The sequence below is a fragment of the Raphanus sativus genome, chromosome 7 (genome assembly GCF_000801105.2).
Source record: "Raphanus sativus cultivar WK10039 chromosome 7, ASM80110v3, whole genome shotgun sequence".
Classification (NCBI taxonomy): domain Eukaryota; kingdom Viridiplantae; phylum Streptophyta; class Magnoliopsida; order Brassicales; family Brassicaceae; genus Raphanus; species Raphanus sativus.
Genome location: NC_079517.1, coordinates 19,516,594 through 19,533,972, shown reverse-complemented (window position 1 = coordinate 19,533,972; position 17,379 = coordinate 19,516,594). Strand labels below are relative to the sequence as shown.

General features: G+C 39.0%; 1 protein-coding gene, 1 long non-coding RNA gene and 1 pseudogene across 7 annotated transcripts; all 3 read left to right on the top strand.

The window, feature by feature from the left end:
* Positions 1-272: 272 nt before the first annotated feature.
* On the top strand, positions 273-3,937 carry LOC108814331 (probable LRR receptor-like serine/threonine-protein kinase At1g63430). Its single transcript, XM_018586878.2, has 12 exons — positions 273-681; positions 860-998; positions 1,097-1,168; positions 1,249-1,392; positions 1,501-1,632; positions 1,721-1,843; positions 1,920-1,984; positions 2,201-2,604; positions 2,683-2,815; positions 2,910-3,067; positions 3,140-3,334; positions 3,445-3,937. Exons 1-12 carry the CDS (start codon positions 606-608, stop codon positions 3,742-3,744), a joined length of 1,941 nt encoding a protein of 646 aa, XP_018442380.1. The 5' UTR covers positions 273-605; the 3' UTR covers positions 3,745-3,937.
* A 7,838-nt stretch (positions 3,938-11,775) lies between these two features.
* LOC108814332 (probable LRR receptor-like serine/threonine-protein kinase At1g63430) lies at positions 11,776-13,491 on the top strand (annotated as a pseudogene).
* A 1,045-nt stretch (positions 13,492-14,536) lies between these two features.
* LOC108816337 (uncharacterized) lies at positions 14,537-16,197 on the top strand. Of its 6 annotated transcripts, none has more exons than XR_001943841.2 (6): positions 14,537-14,692; positions 14,796-14,888; positions 14,988-15,063; positions 15,154-15,298; positions 15,374-15,453; positions 16,021-16,197. It is a non-coding gene; the product is annotated as an uncharacterized LOC108816337 (long non-coding RNA). The 6 variants fall into 6 exon arrangements; XR_001943839.2 differs by having other exon boundaries at positions 14,796-14,927; XR_008936430.1 differs by having other exon boundaries at positions 14,540-14,888; positions 15,166-15,298.
* Positions 16,198-17,379: the final 1,182 nt, after the last annotated feature.

Sequence of the window (17,379 nt, the reverse complement as noted above, 5' to 3'; positions counted from 1 at the left end):
ATTAAATACATTCATCATTTTTGGCTTCCAGTTTAATATATAAGAAATAAATATAAATAATTTTAGAACTGTACATAGATCTGCAATAATTTAAGCAATAAAGGAATTTTAGTTAAAGTTAAAGAACCTAACAATTCTTTTACAAAAAAAAAGGAGCCTAATAATAATTAAGGGAAAATTATATTCCATCTTTCTTTAAAGAAAAAAACGAAAGATTAAAGCACAAATTCTTACCCCTTCCAGAATAAAACAAAAATACAAAATTGTCATTTGATTCCACAGGTCTCTCTCTGTCTTCTTATTGAGTCTCTGTTACTTGTAAACTTAATTTTTCTCTGATGGGTTTTCGCTAACTGTTAGATACAAAGTATTGTTATTTAAAGTTTCCTTCCTTGTTGTTAAATCTCGTTCTTCTCAGTTACAAAGCATTCTCCAATAAATCTCTTTGTCTTTATTGTTAAAATTTTCATGGGGTCTTTGTGGTGATTACTCAGTGAGAACTTCTGGGTTTTGCTTGCTTCAATGAGCTAAGGAAACTTTGAAAAGGTGGATATATAACAAAAAAAAAAAGAAGAAAAAGAGATTTTTACTTGTTTTCTGCAAGTATGGAGCTTTCTCTTGTGAGTATTGTGCTACTAGGGTTCCTCTTTGTTTCCGGTGACGCATTGGCCTCTAAAGAAGGTACATGATTTCTACATTCTGGAACCTGAGAAAGTCTCATAAGTTTTAGTCTCTATGAACAATGCATGTTTAAACTTTCCTCATTAATTAGTAAGCCCTTTCTCAAAAGAAAAAACGTTTCCTCATTAGTATCTGAGTCTAGGAAGGTTAATTTCTAGTGTTATTGTTTTTGTATCAGTGGAAGCTCTTAGGATACTAAAGGAGGCTATGCATAAGGACCCTTTGCTTGTTATGTCTAATTGGAATGTACCCAATTCTGATCCCTGTGATTGGACCGGCATTAAATGTTCTCTATCTAAGGATCACATTATCAAAATGTAAGAAGCTTTCATCTCTCTCTTCATTCCTCTTTATCTGTTAGTTATTCCTCTTTTATAATGATTTAATATCTATTTCATGCCGTTGATTAATGCAGAAATATATCTGATACGTTGATGAGAGGCTTTCTTGTGCCAGAACTTGGTCATATAACCTACTTGCAAGAACTGTACGGTTTTAATGATGGATAAAATTTTGAATTTTTGAGATGTTTTCTTTTTGTTTCATGTGTGTTGAATGCTTCATTAGGATCCTGCGTGGAAACTTTCTAATGGGGACAATACCAAAAGAAATAGGAAAGTTGAAAAAGCTCAAGATCTTAGACTTGGGAAACAATCATCTAACAGGACCTATTCCAGCAGAGATTGGAAATTTGTCTAACATTATGATAATGTATATTAAAAAGCTTTTAAACTTTTGGAAAATCCTTAAAACGCTTGCAGTCATTTAATTTAATCTGATATAACCATTTTTGTGTGTATTTTGTAATTACATTTACAGAAACCTTCAGTTCAATGGTTTAACTGGAGAGTTACCTCCAGAGATAGGAAACTTGAAGTATCTTAGAAAGCTTCGTATTGAAAGGAACAGGCTTCAAGGAAGTATTCCTGTTGCTACAACAACATCAGAAAAGTGAGTTAGTCTATGATGAACACATTTATATTATTGTCTATGATGAAAATGTTAAATATATGTTGTTTTGTTTTGTCTGAATCATCAGGAATGGTTCAAAGCCAAATGCAAATATCGCTGGTTTGTGCAAGTCTCCTCATTTGAAAGTGGCAGATTTCTCCTACAACTTCTTCAAAGGAAAGATCCCGACTTGTTTGGATTACCTTCCAAGGTAAGATAATCCATTTTATCTGTTTCTTGGATGTACGTTTTTTCATCTGATAAAATATCTCTTTGTTGCGTGGTAGAGAGAGGTTTCAAGGAAACTGCATGGAAACAAAGGACGTTAAGCAGAGGCCTTCCTCAGAATGTGGTTTGTATAAATATAATTTTTACTTTGTTGACAACTATAAAGATAAGCAGATTAGCTCAACTGAAAAAAAAACTCTGGCCATTGTGTCAAAGTTCTCCAGTTTGAATGACCGATATGACAAAACTAATACTACATGTTATGGTTTTGGGTTTGGGAGTTAAAAAATAATAATAATAAGCAGAGGCATTCTTTTTACCTTCCTTTTTTTTTGAATAGCTGCGTTTGTGGCGAGTAAGAAGAAACAGAGACATATGTGGCTTCTAAATTTTGAGATAGTCACAGGATCATCGGTTGGTTTGCTCATTCTAGTTGTGACATTTGCTGCATTACGCTTGTGCAACATAAAGCGCACTCTCATCGTTCCTTGGAAGAAATCTGCAAGTGAAAAGGAGGAGCACTTCACGGTCTACGTTGATTCTGAAATGCTCAAGGATGTTTCAAGATTCACAAGACAAGAGCTAGAAGTGGCATGTGAAGACTTCAGCAATATCATCGACTCTTGTGCAAACAGTCAGGTCTATAAAGGAACGATCGAAGGCGGGACTGAGATTGCGGTGATCTCTCTCTGCTTTAAAGAAGAAGATTGGACTGGATACCTTGATCTTTATTTCCAGAGAGAGGTTCTTCTTCATCTTCTTCTTGTGTCATCACTTGCAAGAAAACATCAGTCAGATCCTCTGACTATTCATTGGTTTCAGGTTGCTGATTTGGCTAGATTAGACCATGAAAACGTGGGGAAGTTACTTGGATACTGCAAAGAGAACAAACCGTTTACAAGAATGCTTGTTTTCGAGTATGCATCAAACGGGACACTATACGAGCATCTCCACTGTAAATATAAATGATCAAACTGTCTTCCTTAGAGCTTTGTTTTCAACAAGAGGTAGAGTTAGCTGATGATATGTTTGTTGCTTTTATGGTGCAGATGGAGAAGGCAGTTTAGTCTCGTGGGCAAAGCGCATGAAGATTGTGATAGGCGTCGCGCGTGGTCTCAGTTACCTTCATACTGAACTAGATCCTCCATTTACATTCTCTGAGGTTAGCTCAAATGCTGTGTATCTCACCGAAGATTTTACTCCCAAGGTAACATTGAAACCTATAACAGTTAGCCACTGCTTTGCTTCTTAAATCATTTCTTTTTGTTCTTCTTTGCAGCTGGTTGATTTTGAATTCTGGAAGACGGTTCTTGTGAGGTCAGAGAAGAACTTGAGGGATATCAGTAGTGATCATGCAGGGATATCAATGGAGCATAGAAATCAGAATTTGAAAGGGAATATCTTCTCATTTGGCTTACTCTTGCTGGAAATTGTGAGTGGAAGGCCTTCTGAAAGAGGCTGCTTGGTTAAATGGGTAAAAAATAGCTTTTCTCTATATAAGTCTATGTTTGTGCTTAAGTTTGAAACATTGCATGTGTAAACCAAACGAGTCCATTGGAACATAATAGTGGGTTTGTGGTGTAGGCAAAGGAGTATGTTGCTGGTGGACCAGAAGTGTTGGTGGATTCAGAGCTGGAGCATTTCAACCAAAAGGAACTTGAGGCGGTATGTGAAGTGGCGAGCCAATGCTTGAACTTGGACCAGAATCATGAAGATGAAGACAGTACTTGTTGTTTAGTTAAAGAGCTTTGTGAGACATTAGACCGTAGAATCTGTTTGTCCATTTCAGCAGGGCTCCTCAGGTCGTCTTCTTTGGCTTGGGCCGAACACGCGCTAGCTTCGCCTTCTAATGAAGATAAAGATGAATATGAAAATAGTAAATAAGCAAGCACTCCAACTCTTAAAATAAATTGGGCCTCTTTTTTTTTGGTTATTGACACTAGTTTGTACGATCGAATACAATTTTTTTTGGTTTTGTCCTTTGTGTGTTGCTAAAATTCAGTCACATCTCTTTACTCTTATCTGTAAAAGATTATGATTTTTTTACCAAAAAATATTCTTATTCTTTTGCTAACTATGCTGAATTCTTTTGCTAACAATGCTGAATTCTACAGTACAATTTTATATATTAATTTTAAAAAAAAATTCTATTAAAAATTTCCATTTGTAAAAGGTTTTTAAGAAATTATAAAGAGAGAGTTGGTTGAATGCCCGAAATAGATGCTAAAACTTTCCAGAAGAGTACCAATTTCGATCCTAACTATTTTAATTGTGTCAAATATGACCCAAACAAATGGTCAATATCAAATAAGAGCTTAACTCAATTATAATTAAAAAAACTACATGTATTTCCTAAAATGTGCCTAAAATCTACATTGACTCTAACAGAAGTAAGTCAATCGTTAACAAGATAAAACGTTGTAGTTTTGGTATATGGTGAAAATACCTATTTTGAATTCAACAATTTCATTCGTGCCAAATACAACCCGAACAAATGTTCAGTGCCAATTACGACATCAACTCAATTATAATTAAAAAAACTCAAACTTCTTAACATGAAGAAGAAACGGAGAAGAAACAGAGACGAAACAGAGAAGAAACAGAGACATACATGAACAGAGCGGTCGTGAAGGAGATAAAGCGACGATTCTCATATTCTATTAGTTATATAGAACATAGCGATGGAGAAGGATATAACACATATTGTTTTCTTCCGTCCCAAACAACCTGAAAGTTTCTTGGGTGTGTCTCACATATAACTTGTTTCCTCTAAAAATGATCATTCTCTTTTCTCTGAATCAATATCTCTTGTAGAAACTGTCCGAACTGATCTAAGTTATCTGTTAATAATCTACTACGTTCCTCCTGCGCTTTCAGTTAACACAAATCGTGAATATATATATATATATATATATATATATATATATATATGTAATCTATTCAAAGAATAAACAGAGTAGAAGCTTTTTCAGACATTCTTCAACCTTGTTTGACAAACAAAGAAGAGGGTAGGTGATGCTATGCGTATAACCAGCACATTCCTTGAAGTTTTTGTTTTGGTTATAAAGCTTCCGCGAAGAAGAAACACAGAAGAAACAGAGATATATATGAACATAGAGGTTCAGAAGGAAAACACAGAAGGAGAATACAGTGGCCTCGAACTTAAGTTTTTTTATTTGCTTTCGGACGATTCTGGTTAATGCAGAAATATACCGAATACGTTGATGAGAGGCTTTCTTGTGCCAGAACTTGGCCATATAACCTACTTGCAAGAACTGTATGGTTTTGATGATGGATAGAATTTTGAATTTTTGAGTTGTTTTCTTTTTATTTCATGTCTGTTGAATGCTTCATTAGGATCCTGCGTGGAAACATTCTAATGGGGACAATACCAAAAAAGATAGGAAAGTTGAAAAAGCTCAAGCTCTTAGACTTGGGAAACAATCATCTAACATGACCGATTCCAGTAGAGATTGGAAATTTGTCTAACATTATGATAATAATGTATATTGAAAAGCTTTTAAACTTTTGGCAAATCCTTAAAACGCTTGCAGTGTCATTTAATTTAATCTGATATCACCATTTTTGTGTGTGTTTTGTAATTACATTTACAGAAACCTTCAGTCCAATGGTTTAACTGGAGAGTTACCTCCAGAGATAGGAAACTTGAAGTATCTTAGAAAGCTTCTTATTGAAAGGGACAAGCTTCAAGGAAGTATTCCTGTTGCTACAACAACATAAGAAAAGTGAGTTTAGTCTATGAGGAACACTTATATATTATTGTCTATGATGAAAATGTTAAGTATATGTTGTTTTGTTTTGTCTGAATCATCAGGAATGGTTTAAAGCCAAGTGCAAATATCTCTGGTTTGTGCAAGTCTCCTCATTTGAAAGTGGCAGATTTCTCCTACAACTTCTTCAAAGGAAAGATCCCGACTTGTTTGGATCACCTTCCAAGGTAAGATAATCCATTTTATCTGTGTCTTGAGTGTACGGTTTTTTTAATCTGATTAAGTATCTCTTTGTTGCGTGGTAGAGAGAGGTTTCAAGGAAACTACATGGAAACAAAGGACGTTAAGCATGTGAAGATTGTATTTGATATCTTAAACTCAATGTACAATAGGAGATTATATACAACGATAGTCTTGGAGAATAAGTTTAGATATTAACTAACATTCCTAAAACAGAGGATTCAGTATATATGATAGTTAAGGAGAGATCTTTGTGGTATCTCTCTTACACGCCCCCTCAAGTTGCAGCGTGGGTGCCACACCAAGCTTGTTCCGTAGTTCCAAGAACCGAGCACGAGTGAGTGGTTTCGTCAATGCATCTGCTAACTGATCACGATTGTTAACGTGTAAGACTGATAGAGCTCCTCGTTGTACTTGTCCACGAACAAAGTGATAGTCAATGGCAATATGCTTCATGTGAGAGTGGAACACCGGATTTGCGCACATAAATGTTTCTCTCATATTGTCACATAACACAATTGGAGCTGACTGCAGTGAAACCCCAAGCTCAGACAGGAGACTGCAAATCCATATTATTTCTGACGTTGCATTTGCAACAGCTCTATACTCCGCTTCCGTAGATGATCTTGCAACACCATTTTGTTTCTTTGCTGACCAGGAAATGGGATGTTGACCGAGGTAGATGACAAACGAGTTTGTAGAGACATAGTCATCACGGTCTCCAACCCTGTCGGCATCTGAATAAGCTCGAAGCGTGAGGGAGTTCTTAGCAGTGTAGAAGATACCGTGTGTTGGAGTACCTGCCAGATAAAGTAGTATTCGCTTGGCAGCCTGCCAGTGTTCTTCAGTTGGCCTGTGCATGAATTGTGAGAGGTGGTTAACCGCATATGCAATGTCGAGGCGGGTGAACTGGAGGTATTGGAGACTTCCTATTAAGCGCTGATACTTTGTAGGATCAGAGAGTGTTGTACCGGAGGTGAGGCTGAGTTTTGGAGAAGATGCCATGGGCGTAGTTACTGGCTTTGCATTCATCATATCGTATTTGTGAAGTAGATCCAGGATGTACTTCCGTTGACATAGATGAAGACCAGTTGATGTGCGATGAGCTTCTATGCCGAGAAAGTAGTTTAGATCCTCTGCATCTTTGACTGAAAATCTCTCTGCAAGAAGAGTTAGGATGCGTTGAATACCAGTGTTGGTGTTGCCAGTCACCAAGATGTCATCGACATAAACAAATAGGTAGATACGATGTCCTCCATAGTGTAAAACAAAGAGCGACGTGTCCGCTAGAGAGTTCTTGAATCCCAAGCTCAGAAGGAAGCTACAGAGCTCCATGTACCATGCTCTCGGAGCCTGTTTGAGCCCATAAACCGCCTTATGCAAACGACAAACATAGTCGGGTCTGTCCGTATCTATAAACCCCGGTGGTTGTTCCATATAAACCTCGTCCGTCAGTGTGCCCTGAAGAAAGGCATTATTGACGTCCAATTGTTTCACAGGCCAAGAGTAGCTGACTGCAATATCAAGAACCATCCTGAGTGTTGTTGACTTGATAGCGGGACTGAAGGTGTCAACATAGTCTCATCCAAACTCTTGCTTGTATCCTTTTGCTACAAGTCTCGATTTTGGGCAGCGATGAGTGCCGTCAGAGTTGAATTTGTTTTTGTATAGCCTGCGACAACCAACAACATTGCTTCCCGGCTTGCGTGGAACAAGACTGAAGGTTCCATTTCGCGCAAAGGCATCCATTTCCATCGACATGGAACCCCGCCATATTTTATCTTTGAGCGCTTGAGTGATGGTGTTTGGTTCAGCCGGTATAGCAGACATCTGAGCCGCAGATTAGTTGTATTTTTGATTTGGTTTCGTGATTTGGTTCTTCCAGCGAGTCATCATCGGGTGATTGTTGATAGGTTCCGGAAGAGGTGGTGGCGGTGATGGTGGAGGTGAAGACGAGGATGAAGACCCCGTAGCAGAAGGTGCCGGAGACTGAGATCCAGTAGAGAACTGTGTGTCAGTCGGAGAAGACGGACCCGACGGAGATGATATGTTTGGAGCCGTGTCAGGAGCTGGCGACATAGAACCTGTTGATAATCTGCACCACCATTATCACCATTAGTAACACTTAAAGTATGTGTTGAAGATGTTACCTGAGCTGACGAGTGAGGTTCCGAGCTCGAGGTTCCCATTTGCTTTACGAGTGGTGGTGGCGAAGGTGGGTAAAAAGGAGGTTGTGGTTGTTGAGGTATAGGTATTGTAGTGGCTATGGGAGAGGAAATAGATGGAGGTTCATTTGGTGGAGTCGGTGTGGGGTTAGGCTTGAGTTTTATTTTGAACGGAAAGATTGACTCATCAAAGCGTACATGTCTGGAGACATAGATACGGCCAGTGTTTGGTTCGAGAAATAGATAGGCGCTCTGAGTAGAAGAGTAGCCAATAAAGACGCAAGGCATGGAGCGATCCTCGAGTTTGTGGTGTGTATATGGCCGTAACCATGGAAAACAGAGACAACCATAGACACGAGTTTTTGTATAGTTTGGCTGACTTCCAAACAGTTTGTGAAAGGGTGAATCCATCTGAAGTACATCAGTCGGGAGACGGTTTATGAGGTAGGTGGCTGTGGCGAAAGCATATGACCAGTAAGACTTGGGCATGGAGGCATGCGTGAGGAGTGTGAGCCCTGTTTCGACCACATGTGATAGACCCAAAATAGTGAGGATGGCTTTGGCCGGATGTTGGATATGATCCGAGAAGGCAATGGCACTTCTGGAACTGAGATGGATTGAAGGGATCGTCAAGAGATGCGGAATGGCTCCTGATATACCCAAGATCTAAGGTTAACCACCTAAGAACAGTTGTAGTGCATTAGCTAACCACCAAATAACACACAAAGATGATTGGCTGACCACCAAATCAACAAGCCGGTTCAAACCGATGAACTAGCTAAAGAAATCTCTCTCTCTTACTTAGAGAATAGAAAAGAAAATAAAACCAAAATGAACTGATTTTATTCATGAATGAGACTACATATTTATAGTACTTTGTAGTCAAAGAAATAAATACATTTGTGGGGAAAACAATGCATAGAAAATGAAAACATTGACTAGAATGTGATAAATGAGTCAAAGTGCGGAAACTGATGAAGTCTGGTCAATGTTGGCGAATTTGAAGAAGACTGGTCAAAGTGAATCTTCAGACACTGTCCAGGTTCATTCTGGTCGTGCTGGTCCATGGTGGGAATGATCGGGATGCACGCCGGACGATCCACACAGTCCGAATTCGCGAGAACTGAAGATCACATGATATGTAAATTGCATAACTTCCACATCTGAACTCCGTTTGATCTGATTCTTCGTCGAGGAGCTCCGTAATTGAGTTGAGCACATTCTCCAAGTGATTTCATGCGTAGAGTCCTTCGGAAGATATGAGTCAAACAATGAACATATATCATTACTGCTTCCCATGAACAAACCATGCATGTCTGTTTTGCCCGGTGTGCTATCCAAGGGTGCATCAAAACCAGCTCCTTCTTCAGTGTCACTTAGCTCATCCAGCTCCATATTAGTGTCACGATCTGATGGAAAAATCTCAGTTGGATCAAGCTGATCGACATGATCTCCATCTTGGACCGTGTCCATGAACCAAAAAGGACGGTGCTTGATATTGGTTCTATCAACATGTTTGTGCTTTCTTTCGGAGATTCCATTGTGTTCGGGTGTGTGAGGTGGTGATGTGAGTTGAGAGATGCCGGCTTCAGACAGTAGATGACGGAGAGCGATGAATTCTCTTCCATTATCTGAGTATAATGTGCCGATTTTGGTGGAGAGAAGTTCTTTACTAGTGCTTTGAAGGCTTTGAATGTCTCCTTGACTTGGAACTTCAGTTTCAAAAGATAGAGCCAGGTATAGCGACTGTAGTGGTCTACTAACACAAGGTAGTATTTGTAATTATCTACGGAGACAATTGGTGAACTCCAAAGATCAGTAAATATGTATTGTAGAGGGCGAGTTGAGGTGATAGAGGTTTGATGAAAGGGAAGTTTATGAGATTTATTGATAGCACAATCTGAGCACAGAGTATTTTGGTTTACAGACTGTTTGTAGGGTAAAGAAAAATTTGAGACAATAGTTTTGAGAATATAAGCAGACAGATGTCCTAGGCGGAAATGCCAATCAGACAGACTTATTTTTGGGGAAGAGGAGGTGAAAAAGGCTTTAAGGGTCGATGGGTTGGCTGGCCACTCATAGAGCTCATCCTTGGTCTTGCCTTGGATTAATGGGACCCCCGAGCTGAGATCCTTCGACTGAAAGTGAGCAGGGAAAAATTCAACAGATACTTTATTAGCATTACATAAGCGATAAACTGATATAAGGTTCTTCTTTATATTTGGTACGCATAGAACATTATTCAGAAATAAGTTTCTTGCAGAGGAAGGACGAGTTATTGAACCGGTGTGCGAGATGGATAGGTCAGAGCCATCGCGGATCATCACTGAGTCGTCACCAAGGTATGGCTGTTGCAGAGACATGTTGTGAAGCTCACTGGTTAGATGATGTGTAGCACCGGAGTCCATGAGCCAAGCAGTTGACGGGTGTTGAGCAGCGACAGCTACATTAGCTCGTGGTTGCCACGGACGAAACTGCATGCCGGGAGCGTTGATTTGTTGTTGCTGCATCTGAGGGCATCGCCTGGCACTGTGACCGAAGGTACTGCAGATTTGACACCGGCCTTGATATCCTTTGGATCCCTTGCTCTCTTGCTTATGCGGGTAGGACTGGTTCTGCTTGTAGTTGTTGTTCCAGCTGGGTCCGCGACTTTGATGTTGTTGTTTGGGGCGCGAGGTAGCCATATTCACTGTCATCGGCACTGGAACAGAGGTGGGGGTGGTGACTGCCAAGAGTTTAGCTTCTTTGTTAATGAGCTTCTCGTGGATCTCTATGATCGAAGGGGTGGTGTCACGTCCTTCTACTTGATCAGTAACAGACTTGTACTCCTCAGGAAGTCCATCAATGATGTACTCAATCTTGTCTTCATGATCCAACGGTTTGCCAAGTAGACCCAGTTGATCAAAGCGAGTCGTCAGGCCCCTCATGTACTCGTCGATGCTCTTGTCTCCCTTTGTGAAGTTCTTCAGTTGGAGACGGAGTTGTTGGATGTGTCCTCGGCTGGGAGTGGCGTAGGTAGCACTCAGAGATTTCCATACTTCGTAGGCAGACTTGGAGCCTGTGACAAGCGCTTGGAGGGAGGGAGAGAGAGTGCCTAGAAGCGCACTGTAGATGAGGCGATCTTGACAACGCCATTTTGTGAAGTCGGGGTTTGGAGCGGCGACTTCGTTGACGGTAATTGTTTCTGCAGGTGCAGGGGTTGTGCCGTCTATGTGACCGGCCAAGTCATAACTATCCAGCAAGGCATGGACTTGAAGGCTCCAAGTCATGTAGTTTGTGGATGTGAGTTTGGTGATGTTGACCATATTAATGTTCAACAGTGGTTTGTTGCCATCGACAATCTCATGAGCAGTGTTAGCAGCCATGGTGGTGAAAGAAGATGCAGGTCGGAGAGAGGAAGAGAAGAGATAAAGGAGATGGCGCTAGGAAAAAAAATTCTAGGGTATCGTTAAGCTCTTGATACCATGTGAAGATTGTATTTGATATCTTAAACTCAATTTACAACAGAAGATTATATACAACGATAGTCTTGGAGACTAAGTTTAGATATTAACTAACATTCCTAAAACATGAGAATTCAGTATATACGATAGTTAAGGAGAGATCTTTATGGTATCTCTCTTACAAAGCAGAGGCCTTCTTCAGAATGTGGTTTGTATAAATATAAGTTTTACTTTGTTCACAACTCTATAAATATAAACACAAGGTAGTATTTGGGTTTGGGACTTAAGAAAATATTAATAATAATAGGCAGAGGTATTCTTTTTACCTTCCCTTTTTTCATTTTTGAATAGCTGCGTTTATGGCAAAGAAGAAGAAACAGAGACATATGTGGCTTCTAAATTTTGAGATAGTTACAGGATCATCGGTTGGTTTGCTCATTCTAGTGGTGACACTCGCTGCATTACGCTTCTGCAACATAAAACGCACTCTCATCGTTCCTTGGAAGAAATCTGCAAGTGAAAAGGAGGAGCACTTCACGGTCTACGTTGATTCTGAAATGCTCAAGGATGTTTCAAGATTCACAAGACAAGAGCTAGTAGTGGCATGTGAAGACTTCAGAATATCATCGACTCTTGTGCAAACAGTCAGGTCTATAAAGGAACGATCGAAGGCGGGGCTGAGATTGCGGTGATCTCTCTCTGCTTTAAAGAAGAAGATTGGACTGGATACCTTGAGCTTTATTTCCAGAGATAGGTTCTTCTTCATCTTCTTCTTGTGTCATCACTTGCAATAAAACATCAGTCAGATCCTCTGACTATTCATTGGTTTCAGGTTGCTGATTTGGCTAGATTAGACCATGAAAACATGGGGAAGTTACTTGGATACTGCAAAGAGAACAATCCGTTTACAAGAATGCTTGTTTTCGAGTATGCATCGAACGGGACACTATACGAGCATCTCCACTGTAAATATAATATGATCAAACTGTCTACCTTAGAGCTTTGTTTTCAACAAGAGGTAGAGAGTTAGCTGATGATATGTTTGTTGCTTTTATGGTGCAGATGGAGAAGGCAGTTTAGTCTCGTGGGCAAAGCGCATGAAGATTCTGATAGGCGTCGCGCGTGGTCTCAAGTACCTTCATACTGAACTAGATCCTCCAATTACATTCTCTGAGGTTAGCTCAAACGCTGTGTATCTCACCGAAGATTTTACTCCCAAGGTAACATTGAAACCTATAACAGTTAGCCACAGCTTTGCTTCTTAAATCACTTCTTTTTGTTCTTCTTTGGAGCTGGTTGATTTTGAATGCTGGAAGACGGTTCTTGTGAGGTCAGAGAAGAACTTGAGGGATATCAGTAGTGATCATGCAGGGATATCAATGGAGCATAGAAATCAGAATTTGAAAGGGAATGTCTTCTCATTTGGCTTACTCTTGCTGAAAATTGTGAGTGGAAGGCCTTCTGAAAGAGGCTGCTTGGTTAAATGGGTAAAGAATAGTTTTTCTCTATATATTATATAGTCTATGTTTGTGCTTAAGTTTTTAAATTTGAAATGTTGCATGTGTAAACCAAACGGGTCCATTGGAACATAATAGTGGGTTTGTGGTGTAGGCAAAGGAGTATGTTGCTGGTGGACCAGAAGTGTTGGTGGATCCAGAGCTGGAGCATTTCAACCAAAAGGAACTGGAGGCGGTATGTGAAGTGGCGAGCCAATGCTTGAACTTGGACCAGAATCATGAGAGTACTTGTTGTTTAGTTAAAGAGCTTTGTGAGACATTAGACCGTAGAATCAGTGTGTCCATTTCAGCAGGGCTCAGGTCGTCTTCTTTGGCTTGGGCCGAACTCGCGCTAGCTTCGCCTTCTAATGAAGATAAAAATGAATATGAAAATAGTAAATAAGCAAGCACTCCAACTCTTAAAATAAATTGGGCCTCTTTTTTTGGTTTTTGACACTAGTTTGTACGATCGAATACCATTTTTTTTTGGTTTTGTCCTTTGTGTGTTGCTAAAATTCAGTCACATCTCTTTACTCTTATCTGTAAAAGATTCTGATTTTTTGACCAAAACATACTCCTATTTTTTTGCTAACAATGCTGAATTCTATAGTACAATTTTATATATTAGTATTTTAAAAAAAATTCTATTAAAAGATTCCTTTTGTAAAAGGTTTTTAAGAAATTATAAAGAGAGAATTGGCTGAATGCCCGAAATAGATGCTAAAACTTTCTGGAAGAGTACCAATTTTGATCCTAACCATTTCAATTGTGCCAAATATGATCCAAACAAATGTTCAGCGTCAAATACGAACTTAATTCAATTATAATTAAAAAATACTTGTACTTCCTAAAACGTGCCTAAAATCTACATTGACTCTAACAGAAATAAGTCAATCGCTAACAAGATAAAATGTTGTAGTTTTGGTATACGGCGAAAATACCAATTTTGACTTCAACAATTTCATTTGTGTCAAATACAGTCCGAACAAATGTTCAGTGCCAATTACGACATCAACTCAATTATAATTAAAAAAATACTCAAACTTCTTAAAATGTGCATAAATCTATAGTGAATCTAACAAAACTTAATCAACCGTTGACATGATAAAACTCTAAAACTCGTGCCATGATACCCCTTTAAAGGGGCATACTAACAACTAGATTAAGTAACTTTTTGAAATATTATTACAAATTTGAAATTATATAAGCTATTGTTCTTCTCCATCTTATCCAATTATAAACTTTGGTGTTCGTTTTTATATATTTTAGTTATTGTGTAATATGTCTAATATGTTGAACAAGATATCTTAGTGAAAGAAAGGTAAAAAGCCTCTGAAAATTTTTGAACAAAATATCACAAATATATAATATTAACTTTGACAAAAAATAAAAATTTCCACTTAAGTTTAAAAATTAAAAATAATTTATATAAGAATTGTAACGACCCAAAACCAATAGTTGGTTTATTTATTTATTTCTTGGACCAAATAATTATTTAAACCGATTATGGGTTAGTTCAATTAATTAATTATATGATTATATACCTAGGTATATAAGTGTATGCAGCATCCTATTCTCTTCTCTTCTTAGCTGCCGTCATTTTCAACTTAACAAAATAGAGCTCAGTCATATTTCTCGTCCTTCACTGTTGATGTCTAATCACCATCTAAAAAGACACATTAAAGTTCAGCAGATACGTTTTGGGAGAACAGAAGAACGGTCAATCAAAACAGAGAATTTCGATTTCAAATTTTGAGGTTATGTTCTACACTCATAGATCTATATTTATCAGAAAGCGGATCATCATTTGGAGTTTTCATCTAATAGTTATGGTTATTTCTTTGGGGCTGTTCGTTGTAGATCGGATCCGCCGACAGTCAATTTCATCGGTGTTTTCCCGTCGATCCAGAAGGAACCAGGAAACGAGCGAGATATCATTGGAAAGCTCTTACTGTCAGATTTCTATATCATCTTTTAGATTCTCAAACCAAGGTAAGGTTAGAGAGTTATGGACATTTTATTCTTGGCGTTAATTCAACTGTTATGTTGCAGAGCCAGTTCCGATCAGTCTCGGTGTAAGGGAAAAACGGTCAACCTAAACGAAATATTTAAATCTGTAAATTTGTCAGTAAGTAGATAATTGTTTTATCTGTCTTCTCCAACAAGCGGATTGTCATTTCGAGTTACTTTCTGAGAGTTATTCTTGGTTTCGTGGGAGGTGTTGGTACAGTCTGCGTTTGCAACCAGTGTGGAGATGAAGCTATTTTGGTTAATCAAATGGTGCCCGATCAGAGTAAACTCGGTGGCTACGGACAAAGGACATATAGGAATACATTATGACCGGAGGGATCAAAACGTTAACGGTCAGATCTTGAGTTATTCATCCGTCTTCTCGAGGGTTCAAGTCTGTTCAAATCTTCATATTTGTTTATTTTCAGAAAGTTCGAGAATTGCTATCTTAGAGGTGTTAAGGTCCATTCGGCGTTTTCTCAAGTTTTCTTCAGAACCCGTGGCAAAGGTGAGGGCTATTCTCGTAATTTCTCGTACACGACTTAGGACCTCGAATAAGTATACTTTATTTCTAATATGTTCCGTCTGTGTGAAATCGAGTCTGTCATTGCTTGTTTAGTTTTAGGTTTTTTGATTAATTTTAGGTTTCTTGATTAAACCTGAACTAGGATGCTAGATGATTCAATATTGATTGCTTCACTTACTGTAAATTCTTAGTTAGAATTGTTTGATACGGATACAGAGACGGACTTCTGTATGCCGGATTGTTTGCGGGGTTACGGACAGCTACAGTCGACCGGTTGGGCCGTAACCTAGTGTGCGTCGATAAATCGTCTATGGGCGGTGTGCCGAGCACTATCTCGGGGTGTGTTGGCCTGTTAGTGGGCAGCGGTGTGTATCTCGCTAGGACCATTGTATGTTCTTTGGGTACTTTAGGTATCGTGTTTGTTACATGTTAGGATTAAATTATATTTATTCGGAGTGCTATGTCCAAGTCAATGAACTTTGGGTTTAGCATCCCATACCTCACTGAGTGACTCCCCTGTTGCTCATCCCTCTTTCTTCCCCATTTCAGGTGAGACAGACGAGTATATGATATTTGGACGGATTGGTGCTATTGGACTTTTTATTCGGATTTTTATTTGGGCTTTGGGTGAGTGGAGTTGTGTATATGGGCTTTTATGTTGTGAGATATTGTTGGTGGCGTGTTATTCTCCGGATATAAGGTGACGGGTGTCACAATTTGGTATCAGAGCAGGGTTCCGTCCCGGTTCCGTCCCGGGATGGCGATTAGGGGATTTGGTTTTCAATGTTTTCAAAAAGTATATATAATAAATAGTAATTATGAAAAGAGATTTTATGGAAATTCTTTTAGACCTACTACGTCCAGTAAATACTAACTCAATTGTCTCTTTTTATGCCGATGAGTAAAATCATCGTCATTCACCCTTCGGATAACAGAGTTCTAGCCAGATGGGTGATGTCAGTTTGTCAGATTGCTCAGAGGTTTATCAATTTCTTCAGTAATTATTTTGAGGTTTTCAAGAGTGGATATGTGACGTTTCAGCCACCACCCATTTTCAAGCCATCGCTCCACGAATTTCTGATGTATGAGTAATGTGATTTGAGGTATGAGCCATTGGCTGGCATGTGGTTTTGTGTACGAGGATGTTGGTTTCTTTGGATGTACGCTTTGTTTGAAACTCGTGGAGATCGCTTTTAGATTGGGGGGTGCGTCTGTTGCGTTGTGTTGATATTGGAGTTACACTTGGCATGTTTGCCATGTTTTGATTATATTGATCGTTTCAGAGTTATGTTAGTGTGGACAGCTGCCACAGGACGTTGGGAGCTATTTTTATTTATTTTAATCACCGAGTTGTACTTGGAGAGGTCAAGTTATTCAGATATTCGTCAGAGATGGAGCTGAGTTTTTACGATGTCATTCTTGAGATGGATTCATCGTCATGACATCAGATGGTGATTATTTTCCTGAAAACAAAAGTTCATATTCCTGGAGCTGAGTAGAGTTTTACTGCATTTATTCTGAAGAGTTATTGGATAGAGGAGAAAATGCATTTTTGTGACCATTTCGATGGTTGAGGATGATGGACAGAATGGGCTGCAGGATTCTCAAGTTATTGCAGAGTATGAGGACATATTTGAGGGCTTAAAAGGGTCATTACTAGCCAGAGGAGATGCTCTTACGATTGAGTTGGAACCATGGACAACACCAATTACACGAGCTCCATACCGTCTAGCACCAGCAATTGGAGGACCTATCTGATAAGGGTTTCAGAAGACCTATTACTTCACCATAAGGAGCATAAGTATTATTTGTGACGAAGAAAGATGAGAGTTTTAGAGTTTGCATCGTCTGCAGAGACTTGAACAAGGATACCATCAGGTTGCTAATTGCTATAGCTGAGGAGCATGT